General features: G+C 36.8%; 2 protein-coding genes across 2 annotated transcripts; one reads left to right on the top strand and one right to left on the bottom strand.

Annotated features, from left to right (window-relative positions):
* Window positions 1–7824: 7824 nt before the first annotated feature.
* LOC126614931 (vesicle-associated protein 4-1-like) lies at window positions 7825–10206 on the top strand. The gene is made up of 7 exons (XM_050282630.1): window positions 7825–8258; window positions 8358–8428; window positions 8606–8687; window positions 9024–9142; window positions 9465–9542; window positions 9633–9755; window positions 9854–10206. The coding sequence occupies exons 1-7, from the start codon at window positions 8012–8014 to the stop codon at window positions 9911–9913; spliced, it is 780 nt and encodes a 259-aa protein (XP_050138587.1). The 5' UTR covers window positions 7825–8011; the 3' UTR covers window positions 9914–10206.
* Window positions 10207–10406: 200 nt separating this feature from the next.
* LOC126614930 (uncharacterized) lies at window positions 10407–12613 on the bottom strand. Its single transcript, XM_050282629.1, has 2 exons — window positions 11843–12613; window positions 10407–10936 (listed from the first exon to the last, which is right to left on the bottom strand). The coding sequence occupies exons 1-2, from the start codon at window positions 12293–12295 to the stop codon at window positions 10580–10582; spliced, it is 810 nt and encodes a 269-aa protein (XP_050138586.1). The 5' UTR covers window positions 12296–12613; the 3' UTR covers window positions 10407–10579.
* Between the last annotated feature and the right edge of the window lie 2229 nt (window positions 12614–14842).

A 14842-nucleotide genomic window follows, 5' to 3' on the forward strand; every position in this document is an offset into this window, starting at 1 on the left:
AAACCAATGAAAAAAGCTCGAAAATTTTGAGTTTTGACGATAAGGACAAAATAAAGGGTAAAGTGAATAATACCATGATTGACTTTTTTATTGTAAAAATGTGGTTTTTTATTAAAGTGAACAGTACCACGGACTTTTCGTTAAAACCCCCTTAATTACAAGAATTAACATGAACTGGGTTGGCCTGGGTTAGATTGGTTCTATTTAAAGAAAGTCTACCCATTTTAGGAGAGTAAGGGCAAGACAAGGGTAAGGGCAATGAAATTGTGCTTATTGCTTTTGTGCAAGTCCACTCGTTTGGAAGATGGAGGACAAGGGCAAATGCAATTACTATACACACACACACACACACACACATATATATATATATATATATATATATTTTTTTTTTTTTCTTTATGTTTTCTTGGCCTTTTCCTCCATATATATATATATATATATATATATATATATATATATGTCATTATTTCTCAATAAAGTCTATTTCCAATAAACTATTTCAAATACAAGGGAAAAAAGCATAGCATTACAACAAACTTAATTAATTTTAACCTAGTGGGTAAAATCAGTAGCAGTAGCTCGGTCTATCTTCTCTTGGAGTGTATGGAACTTCCTCATCTTCCTCCAATAACATTCTTCTCATGACGCAATTTTTTTCACTTAAAAAATGTTTTGAATTAGGAGACTCATTGTCAAGGCATTGGGACATGATCTCCTGATCATTCTCCTCCTGCCTTTCTTGCTTATTGAACTCTCTTTCTCTCACATTTACTTCATCTCTAGCTGTGTCTTACTCATATGTTAACCTATCTCGTTTCATATTTAGTGCATGTTGGCGAGTCTTCGTCAACTAATTTTGAATAATCATTATTCAAAGAACTAGCTCCATATTGCATCTTTTTTTAGCCGCCTTCTTAATTATGTACCAATAGGCCTCGAGGTTTCTTCAGTTTGTGCGACCGATTCAATGAGGTCTTCAATAGTGACTCTTCAGTAGTTGATTCGTGCAATGGAGTCCCATTCAACTTAACTTATGAACCACTAGGCATAAATTTGTACTTCGGAGTATGCTTCACAATGTTCCAACATTCTGCCTTGTGAATAATTTCTTGTTATCAAGGTTGAACCACATTTGTGCTTGTAGTTATTGAAAAAAATTGTGAAGCAATATAGAATTTTACAAAACAAAAGTCAAAATAATAACAAATTAATTACATTTTAATATATTAATAATAAAATAATATTACCACATTGGCTAGATTATTGACACTTCAATAAATTTCTTCCGCTTTTGCAAGGGCTTCTTGTCAAGCTTTATGCAGATGCCTGTAACTACTTGACATAGATTGCTCATTCTGGGATGTGCCTTGCACCTGCTCGACAAATTGTGCATAATCTTATTCTAAATGTGTTGCACTATCATCTCATTTTCCATGATCGGGTCATGAGTAACAAGCACCCAAGCCTGAAACAAAGCAACGTCTTCCCCATTTGACCAATTTGACTTCTCATTCATTTTTCTTGGTAACAAAAGGATTTGGGATGAAGAAAGAAAAGATAGGATATGTAGTAAAAATAAATATTAAATATTGAGTTGTGGTGTGAAGAATGAACAATATAGTTGGGCATTTATAGAAAAACAATTAAGTATTTTTATTGTGGGATCTCTTGCGATTTTTAGTAATTTTTGTTTATTTTTTATTGTAGGAATAATCATGACCATTGATTGTCAAAATTATCACAGTCGGATACCCATGATTTCGCCACGTGACAGTTGCAAACAAAAAAGTGCAATCTTTTTTAACATTAAAATCCAACAGCCCAGATGAAATCCAACAATCTGCAACGCTTGCCAAGCATGGGGCCTTTTTGTGTCGGCTGCAAATAGGCACGGGGTCGGCCAATTTTTGCTAACATCCACGCCGGCGTCGATCACTCCAAGGGACACGAGCCCACGCTTAAGTTGCAAAGGCAGCCTAATGGGCTGCTTCCAATTGCCTTTTCTTTTTGGATGTTGGAGGAGTTTTTTTTTTTGGAGCAAGGGCAAGTCAACCCAATTGCCCTATCAATTAGGGAATGGGTGGAGTTGCTCTTAGGCACCTCCTTTTGAATAGTTTAAAATAAGCCTACAATTAGAATATAATTAACTAATTCAAAATACTTTACTTGATTATAGTATGTAATATAGGAATGTGCAACCCGTACTCTATATAATCTTCATACCACCAACCAGGTGATGAAATGTACAACCCGTACTCTAATATCATTTGGCAACTTGCCACTCATGCCACCAACCAGGTGAAGAAGGAACTCATCTTCATGCCACCAACCATGTGATGAAATGTACAACCCGTACTCTCCTTCATGCCACAAACCAGGTGATGAAATGTACAACCCATACTCTAATATCATTTGGCAACTTGCCATTCATGCCACCAACCAGGTGATAAAATGTACAACCCGTACTCTCCTTCATACCACCAACCAGGTGATGAAATGTACCACCCGTACTCTAATATCATTTGGCAACTTGCCACTCATGCCACCAACCAGGTGAAGAAGGATATTGTTTTAGCCAATTAAACTGTGCGCAAAACTAATGAAAATGACTTGAAAACTTTGAGTTTTAATGATAAGGACAAAATAAAGAGTAAAGTGAATAGTACCATGATTGACTTTTTAGTGTAAAAATGTGATTTTTCGTTAAAGTGAACAGTACCGGGTGCTTTTCGTTAAAGTTCCCATTATATTTAAGGTCTCATTTCCTCTCAATCAATGAATATCGTACTTGCTTAATTTCAAAAAGTTCAACCTTCGACCAAAAATAATAAATAATGTTCAACTTATTGTGGTGAATATTGCTAATTTTTGGGTCACTTTCTGATTTTATTTATTATTATTATTATTATTATTTGAACAACACTTTCTGAAGTTAACTGCATTTTGTACGTCTCCAGATTTTCACAACGAAATTGCCGCTACTCTTGGATTTGATGTTTGGGTTGGAGATTATGATTAAATTATAAGTCCAGGTTAAAACCCTCAAAAGGTACTTCCTCGGGAGGAGGTTGTTGTCAGGTGGTGTCCTCCTTCTTTCTCCTTTTGTTAAGATCAATGTGGATGCTAGTTGGTCTAAATCATCTCGGATGGGATTTGCGGGGGTGGTTGCTAGGCAGGACGGTGGGCGTTTCCGGGCAGCGGTAAGGTATTCTGTTTTGGCTCCTTCTTCTCTTGTGGCTGAGTCTTTTGCGATTCTGCGTGGGTGTGAATTGGGAGCCTCGATGGGTTTCAGCTCTGTTATCATTGAATCTGACTCTCTTCAGGCTATTTCCTATTTAAATGGTTCTCTTGAAAATGGCAGTTGGGAGGCTTTCCCCATTTTGGCTAGAGCGCAAAGGTTGGGATCAGCTTTTCAGAATTGTCGCTGGTCTTGGGTTCCAAGATCAGCCAATTTGGCAGCGGATGTTCTTGCGTCGGCTGGTCTTACAGAGATGTGTGATTTTGTTTGGGTTGACAGACCCCCATCTTCGTTAGTTCATGTATTATGTAATGACGGACTGCCTTGCCCTCATTAGCAGGTTGTGGTGGGTTTGGGGTGACACTCTCTCTTAGTGATTGTGTCGGTTGTTGTATCCCTGCTCACTGCTTTGCTTGGTCTTAGTTTCGTTGTGTTTGCCTTGTCGTAGGCTCTCTTGCTTCTGTTTGGCTTCTTAGCCTTGGGTTTCTTAATTTAAACTCAATTCTTCAAAAAAAAAATATGAGAAATGTGTTAACAGTTGATTAATTGTCAATGTAATAAACAAAAAGCACAAGAAATGTTATTGTGTTACGTGTTTTGCTATCAACCGTTGACGGAAGTAGGTCTCGCAACCCACAAACGGCTGACGGCTTCACACACACGCACACAAGGGAGTAATATTGAGACCAGAAATGAGTGATGTTGCTATCATAAGCTTTGTTGGGCTGGTCGCCACGCAAACCCGTCCCATGGTTAACTATATCCCAACCTGGGGGCTGTTTTCTCCAGAAACTCGGTGGAACCGCCCTTTGTATATTCAATATATCTCAAATCCAGGTCCCCACGACCACCCTAACTAGCCTTATAACTTCTACACATCTCTCTTTACACCATACGAACGTACACTATCTCCCAACTAAAACACATATACCAGAAATTAAGCTAGCCTTACAACTCAAACATACAAAAATAGAGACGAAAAAGATAATCATGAGTGCACCAACAAGGGCTTGGATAGTGGCAGCAAGCATTGGTGCAGTTGCCAGTTGAGACACTTAAAGACCAAGGAGAGTAAACATTGGTTTAAATGTTCAAATGTAGAGGAACCAAGGATAAGTGTAAACTTTGGAATCTAATGCCACTTAATTCACATTTCACTAGAATTTATTTTCAACTGCAAACGAAATCTAAGTAGACATGTGAATAACAATTTCCCCTTGTATTGCGTGCTTTTCACTGAAAAATAACATGATATATCAACTTTTTATAGATTATGTTACATGATGTGAAATTCAATAGATTATAAAATCATGTGGGACCTATGTAAGATTCATTTTATGTAAAATAGCGAGTGTAATAGTTGAGAAATTAGTTAGTATTCGCATTATTACTCTTTAAAAGAATTTAATTAATGCGTTTAATGATCGAATTCCTTGATAATTTTAGAAGGAATCATGACCATTGAGTTCTATTGAGTAATTGTAAGTATCACTATTTAATGTTTTTTTTGTCTTTTCGAACTAATTGTTCTCAAGTAGTACATTTTATTATATATAATATATATCTAGTGGCTGCTTAGTATTACAGTCTAGTGATATTCTTCTGCATTTGTAAGTGAGAGATCTTAGGTTCGATTCTCGCCAAATACGAATTTGAACCACATTACTTCTAGCCAATTGTGAACCTTAATTAACCTACTCCTTACCACCTAATGTATATAATATCGTTTGTTAAAAAATCTATCTAACAGAAAAAAGAAGAAAATAATGTCACATATTATCTTTGTTTATTAAGGTGCCAAATGAAAACACTTTTAATCTTATTGTTGACTGTAAACTAAATATAAGTCATAATTAAGTTAAGGGTTATATAAGAGGTATCATGGTGGAGGCGAAATTTGTTTCGTGACATGTCAATCAACTATACTATCGGATTATAGGTTGACAAATCTAATTGTAACTGGTTGACAAATCTAATTCTCACTTACAGGAAAGATACATGGGTGTACAATTCTATTCACAGTTAATTTAAGAAACCTAATAAAGAAAGAAATTCTCAATTCAGTCAATTACACTATTACACTTCTATTGTGACACACCCAATATTGGATTTGGGTCATGATGCAGGGTTTGATGAGGCCATAGAATAATTTTTTTTCCCTGTGAAGAGCAAGGAAAAGGATAAGCATCGTTATGTCCCATTCAGCCATAATTGGTTAGCCAACAACTTTATACACACAAGAAACTTCATTATTCACCTAATCAATTCCTAACCTCCACACTAAATGCTTTACTCACCGACAACCTTAGCCAACTAATCTTGTAAATGCAATAAACAAATCCACACCTAATTTCTCCCATTCTCAATTGCCCGACCAAAAAAAAAAAAAAAACACACACACACCTAATTTTCATACCATCATTAAGTACCCATACCCACCTCAACTGAATTCATTAATAATTCCTATTACCTTTTCTCTTAGGAGAATATTTTTGTTTACCACACTTAAGGTGATAGTGATAGTTGTTACCTTATTTATTATCATTATATGAGTTTAAATTTTAAAAATTGTATAATGAATAAACACAAGTCTCAAAATTTAAACTTATCATACAGTGATCAATATGAAGATGATGATACCATTACTCAGGATCGTGAACAAAAATGCACCCTTCACTTGAGTTAATTCCTTCAAGTTGATAGGACCCAAAAGGTTTGCCCGTTATTGTGGGAACTTGTACTAGCATTTAGTTTCAAACAACGATTCATACTTGGTTATTCAAGAATGAGGAGGAATTTTTCTTCAGAACACTTTGTGATTAATTTACAAAAATTCATGTTAATGATTAGAACAGTTAATATTGTAAGTCCTTATGTAAAGATCATCTATACAAAATTCAATTACAATAAGGACCATTTAGTCAATTAAATGTAACAAATAGATCTACGGTTCCTAATACTTTTACCTGCATTCTCTCTATTGGTCTATATACATTCCAGTAAATTCATACACTCCATTCGCTCATATGTTATATATATTTATAAAATTCAATGATTAAGCAATATCATATTTTATTACACTCCATTCGCTCATATGTTATATATATTTATAAAATTCAATGATTAAGCAATATCATATTTTATTGATTTTTTACAAAAATAACTTTACAGAGTGACTTGTAAAATGAATTATTTTAATCATAAGCACAAAATTCTACAAAATCGCCAGAGTTTAGAAAAGGTATTACTCCTTGTCGTTTGAGCAGCTTCTTTAGTTTCAGCACAAAACTTTACTATTTATTTGAAATTGTTAATTTACTTTGCTTGCTAGTAGTAATAAGTAAATTACCAAAAAGTTTGATATAACTCTATCTTTTTTTAATACATTCAATATTATCTACACTAAGTGTGATGAGAGAAGAGGTTAAAACAATAGTTTAGCTATACTAATTTGATTTGAATTCGTCTTTTACGAGAATTGAACTTAAGACCTCTCATTCACAGGTGAAGAAAAATACTACGAAATCGTAATACTAAATGATTTGATATCACTGTATCTTCAAGTCACATAAACAAAAAAAATAAAAATTATTTCATTGACCTTGAAGGTGATACGCTAGCCACTTATGAGGCGTAATCTATCATGCTAATTTGAGAATTTAGGACGTACTTAATATATCCTTAGCCTGAGGTAATTGAATCTCTTACCCACTTATATTTTATAAATCTAATCATCAAAATATCTTCTTTTTTTTTTTTTTTTTTTGCTTCGTATTCCTTTGGCTTCGGCCCTGGTTATTCTATTTCCAGTTCTCAAAATATCTTGTTTAGTTACAAACAAATGCTACAAAACATAAAAATTTCTTAGATTCTAGCTCAACTTAACAAGGGTGAGGAATCTTTGACACATTATATATAGAAATTGATGTTCAAGAAATAAACTAAAGGACGCGTCCCATCCTTGGCAGAAATGACACTACATGTATTTATCAAAGGATAATGCTTGTGTTTATGCGGGGACTTATGTGTCTTTCACTTACAATTATCAAACATTTATTATCCGAGTATTATAATCAAATTATTTATTCTCTTTATCATCATCTATAGATCATAAATGAAAAAAAAAATATCCAATTTAGAAATATGCATAAAAACAAATAAACTTAACATAAGGATGTTACTTGTTATCAAAACTGTTAATTGACTTACACACGTATAAATAAACGATTCCGATTATAATAGTTTGAAACTAAAAATTCGTTATATGTAATTCGGAGACAAATAAATCCCTACATAAAAGGACACAAACAATATCCTTTATGAAAAGCTCACTCACAAACTCAGTATCTTTCGCTCGTCGTCGCCACTGCGAGCCGATTTATCCTTTTAAGCACGGCAGGCGCAACTTGCAAAGCCACCAAAATATCATTGCGGACATAAATAACCGACACGTGGCTGATCCGGACGTCTATCCGAAACGTATCTTCATTGCAAGAAAACGACGCCTAAGGTTGCGAATAAAAAAATTACACGCGGCGGGTGCAGGTGAATTCGCGGAGTTGAGTGGCAGGTGATCATTTCCTCCCATCCGCTTTATGTCTCACACCCTGGCAAACTTCAACTCCAAAAATCACAGATGGACTGAGAGAGAGAGAGAGAAGAGCTCCCGACGATTCTAGGTAGAGAAATTTCTAAACCGACACACGAAAACACGCGAATTCAATCACCGAGCTTCTGATTGCATGCCACGTGTCCGATTCCGGTGAAGAAAGCATGGCCATCGTCGACAGCCGCCACCACCACCACCACCGGCACAAGTCACACTCCGACACGAAGCTCTTCACCCTCTGCCCGTTCTGGCAGTCGGGGGGCCAAACGTCGTCGTCTTCCTCTTCCACGCAGAACCTCCACGGCGATGGATTCAAATCCAAGCCCAAAACGGTATCGTCCGTCGCGAGATCCCTTCTCCCTCCTCGTCGTCGACTCCGACTCGACCCCGCCAACAAACTCTACTTCCCTTGTACGTCTTCGTTTCTCATTTAAACGCCCTCGCTGCTTTTTCTAAAAGCACTTATTACTGTAGCTGACGGATGATGTATTTGTGGGTTTAATTTTGTAGATGAACCTGGGAAACAGGTGAAAAGTGCGATCCGATTGAAGAACAGTAGCAGGTCACATGTAGCTTTTAAGGTATTTTCTAATTCCTCTCTGACATCAACCTTAAGAGTTGTGTTGTTATAATTACTTGTATTTTAAGCAAAAATTTAGAATGCATTTATTTATTTAATTGTTATTTTTTTTTCTCTGTGATTATTTTTTATTTAGCTTCATTGACTATTTAAATTGGTTTTGTTTTTGCTGGTTTAGTTTCAAACTACTGCGCCGAAAAGTTGCTATATGCGTCCTCCGGGAGGAATACTTGCTCCGGGAGAAAGCTTAATTGCGACAGGTAATGCCCTTGCACTTGCTCTGTTGCTACAAATAACAAATCTTTATGATTTGGATGCTCCATTGGTGGATAATTTGCTTACTTTTGATAAAAACTAGTATATGCCCGCACATTGTATGCAAACGCTTTTTTGCAGACGACGCTTTACCACAGTGGTGGAAAACATTCACGCCTATGCACCTTGGTGCGGGTTTGATCCCCACCGACTTTCCTTCCCCTAACAATCAATTTCTAACCTACTAACACTATCGCTCAACCCAAAAAAAAAAAAAAAAACCTTTATACTTAATCATTGTTGTAAATTCTTTTATTGACTTTGGATTTGATGATGGACAGTGTTTAGGTTTGTGGAGCAACCCGAGAACAATGAGAAACATTTGGATCAGAAGAACAAGGTTAAGTTCAAGATTATGAGTCTCAAGGTGAACGCAGGGATCGACTATGTGCCTGAGCTGGTAATATAGTGCTCTTTCGCAGACTTAATGTTCATGGTCATAGCACATTTTGTATTTTATGCATACATTGCCAGGATGTTTGAGTGCTTGTTTCCAGTTGTTCGTATTATGCTTATTTTACCTTATATTGAGCCTTTGTGGAATTTGATTTTGTTGCTCGCTTGCATTGTGTTTTTCGGTCGGAAATTAGTACTGTCAATTTTAGTGTTTTGTTGCTTTTATGATCTTACAATTGATGACAACCCTTTGGAGACATCCGATAGAATTGGATCATGCAATTGATGACCTTAGTTTTGTTAACTGACCTTTTCTTTTCATCCAGTTTGAGGAACAAAAGGATCAAGTGACAGTCGAGCGAATTTTGCGTGTTGTATTTTTGGATGCAGAGCACCCTAGTCCTGTAAGTTGAATGTGACTTACTTAATGGTACTTGTGTTTGCATCTCTTAGAAAATACCTTTCTTTCCAGTATTTGACATTGTGGTTTATAGGCTCTGGAAAAACTGAACAGACAGTTGGCTGAAGCTGAGGCTGCACTTGAAGTGCGTAAGAAGCCGCCTCCAGTGGACTCAGGCCCTCGGGATGTTGGGGAAGGCCTTGTAATAGATGAATGGGTATGAGTTTTACCAAACATCTGATCCGTAGTACAATGGGCTAAATTTTTAGTCTTATGTGCTTATGCGTAACATTTTGGTTTGTTCTGTTTTTTCAGAAGGAGCGGAGGGAGAAATACTTGGCTCGGCAACAGGTTGAAGCAGTAGATTCAGTGTAAACTGTGATTACCTTTTTCTGTAAGTGCTTTTGGATTGGAAGGGAGGTTCTCAAATGGCAATGTTGTATTCTTTTTGCTCATCGATCTTCGGGTAAGTGGTAGGGAGGTTCTCATATTGTGAGGAAGTAGTTGGTACTCCGAATTAGCGTGGAAGTAGACAGGCTCCGGGTTGAGCTGCCCTCTTGTAGATAATAAGTTTTGTTTTAGGTTGAAAATAAGTGAACGACGCTATAGTAATCAGCGTGCTTGTACTTGTATATTTTCAATGTTGAGGTGCCCTAGTGTTCTTGGAAGTTTGGTATTATCGTAGTAAGAACTTTCGTCCTTTGACAAGGTGATATTTTAAACTATCCTAATCTACATGGAGGAGGATTCGAACTTCGGTGCTAGTAAGAAATGGGTTTGAATGTTTAGCATGTAAACTGTCCAGCATCATCTTTCAAACGGGTAAATTGTGATTCAAAGAATTAAATTCGAAATGCGAAAATAATAGTTATAATCCTGAATGCAAATTTCTCTCCCATATTCTAAATGTCAAATCCCAACAAGCAAGGAAAAACACAAACTGAAATAAGAAAAACAAATCAGTAACCCTACTATGAACACATCCTGTACATAATCGTCCTCCAATACCGGCCGTCCAGCCAGCGGAAACGTATAGCCGTATCAATTGTCCGGCAGCTGAAAGTCCTGCAAACCAAAAATTTGATGGGAAGGGTTCTGAACAAAGAGGGCCATGCCACATTTGGCTGGATTGTAACCGTCCCACAAGGAGAAGTTTATGGTTCCAGAAATGGTCTTCTTTGCAGCAATGTCTTTCACAGTGCAGAGCTTTTCAAGTCGTCGGACGACGAAGTCATTGGACAGGACACGTCCTTGGTTCTCTCCCTTGGGGCAGTCGGTAATCAGCCCGTTCTCGTACAGCACCACCATCACATTGGCACCGTAGCTGTCCACCTTCGACCTCAATGATCCTGTTAGGGATACTTGCAAGGAGGCCGGTGATGGCCTTTGGAATGTTGCCTGTTCATCCACAACAAAACCAAGTTGCTAGTATTTATCCTTCACTATTTTGTGGACGGTAATTAGCCAAGTGTTACCAGCCACAACAGATAAAATTACTCTAACCAAAATCCTTCTAATGGAAACATTTTTGAATGTCCAAATCTTTGTTAGATTTACGAATAATTAAATGGTTTTTTATTTAAATGCGTAGTTCAAATTCAAAGTCTAACAACATAACATCTCAGATATATCGTTTCATGTTTAATGAACTAGTTCAAATTCAAAGTCTAACAACATTAAATTTGAAATATAACGTTACATGTATCAATGAAATATAGGCTTTAAAAGACATAATTGCTTAACTTTAGCCTTTAGCCTTTAGCCTTTAGCCTTTAGCTTTCAACAATAGTTGACACTTAGAAAGTTATCTTCCACCATTTGTAAAAGCGTCAAAAGTTGACATTGCTTTTAGGTGTACCAGAAAGTGTGCATGTCATGTAATATTTTCTCTAATCTATTTCCACTTTGCTACGAGATATTCTAGCAGTCATGCTTTAAGGTTAAAATATGATTAAATAAAGATGACGGTACCTTTTGAGTATATCAATGATTGGGGTGACAATCATTGAATGTAAGCACTTGCAAATATTATATAATTGTATTAAAAGAGCGTTTTACTTTTATGCCTCAACGTGAAGAACATTCATTACTGCATATAAAGTTACAAGTTTAATTTCTCTTTTTTAAAATCGCTTATACAAAAAAAAACAAAACAAAACAAAAATTATTTGCAACTGGTAGGTGATTAGAGTCTTTCCTTTAAACTATTGTATTCCGAATTCAAATTCTTTATTTTCTTATAACTTAAGTTAGTGTAAAATATCGAGTATAGTAAAATATATAAAAATAATATTGAGAGCGAACCTGGAACGCCGGTGCAGGATATCTAGGTGCATCCTTGATCGACGTTAGCAAAGCACTCTCATCGTTGCCAACACATTGGGCCCTACCTTGAAGCACAATCTGGGGGGTGAACATGGTGTCCAGACCCAAGGCCTCGACATAGGCCTTCTGCCGTACAGTCCACTGGCTGGACCCATAAGGGTCCTTCCAGCCCATGTAGTCCCAGTAATCCACGTGGAAGGCCAGCACAACCACAGGAGGCAGGTCCGTCCCATCAAAATCCCCCCTCCCAAGCCTCGACACTAGCAGCTCCGCGACCGGCGAGGTGGTGCAGCCCTGCGACGAGAACAGCTCCACCAGCACCGGTCCGCTCCGCTGCTGCTCCTCTGCCGAAACATGCACGGCCGCGTGCTTTTCGTGAGACGTGCCCGAGCCCCCCTTTGATCCGAAGCAGGAGAGGAGACCACGTGCCATAATGTTATTTATGTCGTGTCTCGTCTCCTAATTGATGGTAATGACGATGGTGGTGGCAGCAACGACGCTGGTCGATAATTCAGCTCAAGAAAAAGGGAGAGAGAATAAAAGAAACTAGTAAATGTAGATGTTTGGTGTGGGATTAACGTAGAGAGAGAATGGAAGAAATTTTTTGGTAATGGGGGATGAAATGAGAGGGAGAGATGTGTAATATTATGGGGATGAGAAGGGAGAGGAGTTGGGTGGATGGTTGGGAGGGAAAGGTGGCGAAGATATTCTATTTAATTTGTTATTTGAAGAACAGACATGTTGGGGGATGAGCAATGGGACAGGTGGTGTTGTGTGATATGGTTGGGGGGTGTTGAATGAAACGTTACGTCGAGAAATTTTTATGTAATTTAAAATACTTGTCAGGTTGTATATCTGTTTATTTGTTATTTGACGTGAGATTACAATAACGAGACGGTATCTCATACACACTGAAAAAAAATTCGTTTGGGATAAAGGGTATGTGGTTGACGCGTTGTTTGTCAGGTTGGGTTGAATGTCAAGAAAACAAACAGTTCCACCAGCGACATATGAGGTGGGAGGAGGAAGAGATTTGAGCTTGTGGGGTGGAAATCTAGACTATAAACAAATTAGGAAAGCTGTCCTTTTAGCGTGAGGTTTAGACGGAAGTTGCACAACCTTCTGGCTACGTTTTTTTTTTTTTGTTACCTTTTTAACTGGGTTTAATTAATAGAATCCATGATCTAATCCAGCTGGTGTTTTGAGACCTTGTCGACCCCCATATATGTAATGATTGGTCATCAAGTCGTTTTAGTGTTAGTCTAACAGCATCTCTAACGAGAGAGGTTGAATTATGGAACTGAAAAAGTTTTAGCTTCCACTTTAAATCATAATTTTGATAACAAAAATGGGTATGTAAAGTGTGTTTTTGCTAAATTGAGGGGACCTCGCTGCAAAATGTAAAACGGTGTATAGCTTAACATCTCCGGTCATATGTTGTATTTACACTATTTTCTCTAACCATTGGTGAACTACAATTAGAAAGACTGATAAAAGCTCAGAACTAGAGATGCTTTAAGCAGATAAGGTGAGTGAAAGTATAGGTTAGAAGGCATTTTTAATAGTGTTTCGAGTACTGGATACCCTATATTTTTTAACCATAAATTTTTTAGTCAAAACACAAAACTAAAATCTAACCTAACGGTTAAAAAATCTAAAATATTATGTACTACGAAGCTTCATGAAAGTTTGCAGGTTAAAACCTAGAAATCGGTTTAGGTTGCAACAAAAAGAAAAAATAACACTCAGTGAGCAAAAATAGTTGAAAATATAACAGATTTAGATTTGTTTGAGATCTTTTAGAACAGGCTTGAACTATAATTTGTAGCCAGGAATTTTGCAAGTAGTGGACATGTGGTTAAAGAAATATAAAAATATGATGGAGATGCAGGAGATCAAACCCTGTACCTCTCGCATGCAAAGCGAGCGCTCTATCATTTGAGCTACACCCCACATTGGGCATTCAAAACTCTGTCATATGCTTATTATTTTAAAACTTCCAAATCAGAGCCAACTTCAAAGGGATTAGACCTTAAATAAATACATAATAATTTTTTGACAAAAAAAAAAAACATAATAAATTGGCCCATGGATATAGGCGAACCAAACAAAATTGAGCAAGGGCCTAATCCAACAGCTTCCGTGATCCAAAATGGTTCATCACCCAAGGCAGGGCCTTGATTCTGAAGAAGAAAGGCCGAGCTAGTTCTCATTTTCTAGCCCTAGTTAGGTTAACATTAACATATATAAGGGAAACTTGTATTTATTACGATTCAAAAATACAAGAAAAGTTTCATATGACTGATCTTATGTGGTTTGACTTCTAGTCACATCGAGATTTCTTGTGAAAAAACTCTTTCAACTGCCATGTTGATGTTGTAGCTCTACCAATTGGTTTAGACAAGTGGGTCTTCCCCAGCCAAAAGGAGAGAATCAAATGGGTGGGATGTTCAATAATTTAGGTTTCATTACTTATATTTTATTCTATCAAAACACAAATAATCTCTCCATGAATTTTAGAAATCTGTAAAACTGTTCCATTCTTTTGTGTGCATAGTGGTTCACTATATATGATGATTGGTGACAAGATAAATGTAGTAGATAATTCTTTAAGAACAAACTAACCTAAATTCGTAGATCATCGTGTGGTATGATTTATATGACGTTGGAAAAAAAATTCACACAAAGATTTGGATTTCAAACCATTTTTCATCTTTTTATACTGACCAGAAAAAGAAAAATAAACAGTTTAGAAATTAGCTTGCACAAAGAAATGCACCATCCAACTGCAACCACTTGATCTTTCCAGTTTCTTCAAATCTCTGGAATGCTTGAATATTGGCCCCTCAATGCATTTCATATTGTTCCAAACCATGGCCGTAGCTGGACAAACATAACCATGCAATCATATATAGCAGGTGGACCACATGTCCAAAACCCAATTATCAAGCCACCTGTCCCATATTTGATCGTGACCAA

This window comes from Malus sylvestris, chromosome 3 (genome assembly GCF_916048215.2).
Source record: "Malus sylvestris chromosome 3, drMalSylv7.2, whole genome shotgun sequence".
Lineage (NCBI taxonomy): Eukaryota > Viridiplantae > Streptophyta > Magnoliopsida > Rosales > Rosaceae > Malus > Malus sylvestris.